The 4,469-nt window shown below is 38.9% G+C and overlaps 1 protein-coding gene across 1 annotated transcript; it reads right to left on the bottom strand.

Annotated features, from left to right (window-relative positions):
- Nucleotides 1-747: 747 nt before the first annotated feature.
- Nucleotides 748-2,105, bottom strand: LOC124689387. Its single transcript, XM_047222930.1, has 5 exons — nt 2,007-2,105; nt 1,851-1,913; nt 1,562-1,765; nt 1,316-1,422; nt 748-781 (listed from the first exon to the last, which is right to left on the bottom strand). Exons 1-5 carry the CDS (start codon nt 2,088-2,090, stop codon nt 748-750), a joined length of 492 nt encoding a protein of 163 aa, XP_047078886.1. The 5' UTR covers nt 2,091-2,105.
- Between the last annotated feature and the right edge of the window lie 2,364 nt (nt 2,106-4,469).

The following is a 4,469-nucleotide window of genomic DNA, read 5'->3' as shown; positions in this document are numbered from 1 at the left end:
TAAATCTAGATTACAAAAGAGTAGTAAGGTGCAGACTGCACAAGAGTAATTATAGAAGTACATTTTTTCCAATGCTTCAGAGATGCTTGGGATAGGATATCAATACTAACGAGTCGGATTTTGCTCATCATGATTTAGTATTCTTTTTCTTAGGCACATACTGACGAGCCCACAGATGTTTTCCCCTCGTCATGAACTTGACTCTCAAGTTCCCATCAAGGACACGGAAGAGCGTCACCTGTGAGTAAAATATAACGTGTGCGTATAAGGGTTGTTTGTTTCCAATTGGTTCTTCCACTGTTATCTCTTCAACATCTCCATAGTGCCTGTGATAAAAGAAATTAGTATAACAATACTCACTCGCAAAAAAGTTACAAAATAAACTGATAAAATCAGCAGCCACATAGGTGAAACTACTGCAATGATTCAGTCAACTGTAGATAAAGTTTACTATCTCTTATGTCATTCATATCTACTACTAACCATCAAATCAAATTTACAACCTCAGGAGCTACACACGTCTTTAAAAAAACATCAGAACATTCATCTTCATATCGCTTAAAAAATCAAACTACATTGGTAACAGACTTACTTTTCTAGTGTCATTGGTGTACTTTTCTAGTGTCATTGTTGTACTTTTCTAGTGTCATTGGTGTCTGTAACTTGTTCCAGTTCATACTAATAAGGTTCAGTGGGCGGACTTCAAGATGTTGATTGTTCTAGTAGCCTTTCATCTAAATCGATTATTTAATGCTGCACACGAGCATACAAATTATATTTCCTGATGCAGAAGTTTACGTAATGGTTATTATTAACAGCCTGTGTATGCATGTGAATTGCTTAATTTACTTGCAGCGATTCTCAAATATGAATGTCGCTTTGGACATCGACAAGGTCTTCGAATGCAACTTTCACAACCAAGTATTATAGCATATTTGTGAAATGTAAGTACATAAAAACATACAATATTTATCAACTAAATATAGGGACCAATATATATAAATATATGACCTTCAACTATTCAGTCGAAGTATCAAAAGTTGACTACACCTAGGACTGAAATGACATTTCTTTGTGGACCTGAAGGAGGATGTAGTTTAGCCTAACAACTCAATGCTATTAATGTCTAATAACAAAAAAATTGAAATCTATATTTATCCTTTTATGTTTTTCTATTATTACGCATCACATCAAATCACCGGGATTCTGAAATGCACGTCTGGCGTATATATTACCAGAGATCAACAACCATACCATTCTCAAAACACAAACGGTTAATTTACGTATATAATATAACCTCAAATGACAGACATACCTCATGAAAAAATCGTGCAGTTCATCTTTGGTCAGTGGGTAGCCATTGGAAAATGTTACAAACAAAGTTCTCTCATCACGTGGAACGTCAGATAGCTGCTGCATGATCTGCATAGAAATATACACTTTCATTATGCTAGGTACTGCAATATATTGCATGAAAGCTATCAAGTCTCATGTATAAAAATAAAACGATGCAAATAATGATTAATGATTTGTAACAAGAATACATAGATGACATTCTTACTGGATTATCATGCCTCTCTCTGAAGCTCAAGTTATCAAACAATGTCACCAAACGGGAGGTTGGCTGACACTCGTATACTCCCTTTATATCTTGAAGGAGCATATGACTTGTTTGAAGATGCAGATTTCTAGAACTTGTGCCTTCTCCACCATGATGATTTTGAGTGTTAGCATACAAAGCCTTGATCTTGGTCAGAAGGTGCTTCTGCATAGATGACTTGGTAAATCACAGAAACGAGAAAAATACTTGACATACTATTAGCAGATCTACAGATTTACTTTAGTCTTACCGAGCTCAAAGGAACCTGGTCATTCATGGAATTGCCATATGCCTCTCTGTGTAGATCTGTCATCTGCATAGATGACAAGGAAAATCACAAAGGGAACAAACTTTAAACTAGTTACAGATCAGATCTTGGATAACAAAATATCCACCCTAGTCTTACCGAGCATATAGGAACCCTATCATTCATGAATTCTCCATAGGATTTTTGGTACAGATGTGCCGTCTGATTATGGAAAAAGTTCATATTTGCTCTTTCTTGAAGAACTTGTAAGGCCTCATAACAAACTTTGTTGAGGTAGAAAGAAATCCCTTCAATAGCTTCCCTCCGAAAGTGATTTCTCGGTACAGATCTAGGATCTGAGCCATCAAACTCAAAATGGAGAATCTCAACAAAAGGTTTTGCACCAGAAACAATCACATGAAAATGGTCATCATCAAAAGACTCGATGCTCAAAAGGAAAGCAGCCTGGCTATTTCCTTGGAGCCACAACCAAAAGGCTATTATCTCCCTGGAAAGGGAAGACTCAATTTCAAAACAAACAACCAAGCGAAAGAACAACTCTCGAAGTATCAGATAGGAAAAGTTATAGGCATGGAATTGACCGGGTTCCATGGAGGTGGGTATTAGGAGGACAGAAGGATAGAAAGATAGAAGAGTAGGCTAGTTCTGAATCACAGGATACCCATAAGGAAGAAGGTATGGGGGTATATATGCTTATCAATTAAGTTAAGGCATAAAGTTCAAACTTAAATACCTCCAAAAGTATGAGCGGAGGATAGGCATATGTGACAAATAAAGCAAGCGATGGACAGCCTATACTCATTAATGGTGGTGTTATCGTGGGAACTCTTTCCAAATGACTGCTCAAATTGTTGCATGACTCACCGTGCCAATCTTGTCATTACGCATGTACATTGAAGAGTTTCCTTTATGTTAAATATCATACGAAAAACCAAGCATATAGAAAATAAACTTTTATATGAAGTACTAAAAGATATATGGTGATATTTTTTTTATTAAACGCCATTAATGTGTCCATATCTACACTTAAATGAAGCAATAAAAGAGATCGGTGCCCCGATCGTTCTGTTTGGTCATCGGTTTTGGAGCAATCGGACCGAAGTACTGGGCTGGCCTGCTAGCTAGGTCAGTGGGCTGGGCTGGGATACTTGCGCATTAGCTGGACAGAGGCAGCTTCCACACAAAGAAAAACTTCGACAGAGGCAGAAAATTTGGCCAGCATTTACCGTCAGTAATGACAGTAAACAACAAAAACTAGCCAAGATAATTAACACAAAACTGGACATGAACATAATAGAATCCAACAAACGGGCTGTAGTTTAGCATACACACAATGACTAGTCTGACTGACTTGAAAGTTGAAACTCAATGCAAAGTAAACTGAAATAGAAGCAGGCAAGCAGCAGGAAGCGCACATGAGCAGGCAAGTAGCGTAATTCATCCAGCAGCCGACGTTCTTCTTCCTTTGAGGAAATCCACCGGATGTTGCTGAGGCTCAACACGGAGGCTCATATAGGGAGCTCGGTAGGTAAGAAATCAAGCAGCCATGGGAATACAGATTACGCAGGAGGCTTGCGGTTTTGGGAAACAAGGATCGATCTGACCCGCCATTTTGGAATGAGTGGATTTGCGACGGGGCAGATTTTTTTTTGGAGGAGACGGCGCCGCCAGTTATGGTAATTTTTTATTTATTTTTACCCCTATTTAATTGGTACCTCTAGAATTGGCCCTCTATTAGTTTGACCTTCCTTTTTTGGCACGGTTTTAATTTGGTGACTATATTATTTACAGTTTTGACTTATTTTCTTTTCTTTCGAGAATTCGTGGAAAAGCTCGAGGAGTGAATTGAATGAACTGCCCTTGATACATACCCAACTGAAACCTAGCCTTGGTGCACAAGAAACCCTAGCTTGCCGCATGTCGGCGGAGGCACGTCTCTTCGGGTCTATTAGGATTGTGCCCACGCGCACCCTGCCAAAACATGGGCGAACCAATTATTTGGTGGATAATTTCGCCGCCCCATCTCGCCAAGTTGCGGGTAGAAAAAATTGAAGGTACGGCCAAATAATTGGAACGGATGTGAAATCTTGGCTTCCATCCAAACGATTGTCCGTGTCCACAGTCAATGCCAAAAAATTGGTTGGGAAGGTCATGGCCATAATCCAAACAGACCCTACATGTCGGCGCCACCACTAGCTGCTGCCCACTGCGCGTCGCCGCCCCTCGCCTCTTCCAGCCATTGAAACTTGCCAAAGTCTGCTACCTGAAACTTGTTGTTGCCCAAGGCCCCAAGTGGCCGATGGTTTATCTATTGACATAATCAATCTTGTGTAAGGAGTAACTACAATTAGTTTCCACGTTTAATAAACTCTGCAATGGAAGAACCGTCAAATGAATTGAAAATTTTCCAGATTGATTACATACAAGTACTTTAATTACTAGTAATGATTTTGTTTTTCTGAAAAGTATGATTTTCGCCGAACATTCAAATCGACTGTTCACTCAGACCACTCATTAAAATGGAATGAAAAGTTCCCAGATTTCTTACATATATGTACTTGAATTACTGGATTTTTTTTGAAGCGTTCAGTTTCCGGTCAA

Source organism: Lolium rigidum, chromosome 2, assembly GCF_022539505.1.
Source record: "Lolium rigidum isolate FL_2022 chromosome 2, APGP_CSIRO_Lrig_0.1, whole genome shotgun sequence".
Taxonomy (NCBI): Eukaryota; Viridiplantae; Streptophyta; class Magnoliopsida; order Poales; family Poaceae; genus Lolium; species Lolium rigidum.
This window is presented reverse-complemented; position numbering and strand designations above follow the sequence as displayed.

What these genes read in the sequence shown, in the direction of transcription:
- LOC124689387 (XM_047222930.1), bottom strand. Translation starts at nt 2,090, where the DNA reads ATGAACTTTTTCCATAATCAGACGGCACATCTGTACCAAAAATCCTAT. An exon ending in ATAGGGTTCCTATATGCTCG is followed by an intron (nt 1,914 to 2,006) that starts GTAAGACTAGGG and finishes TCATCTATGCAG; the next exon opens with ATGACAGATCTACACAGAGA. An exon ending in GAGAGAGGCATGATAATCCA is followed by an intron (nt 1,423 to 1,561) that starts GTAAGAATGTCA and finishes ATTTCTATGCAG; the next exon opens with ATCATGCAGCAGCTATCTGA.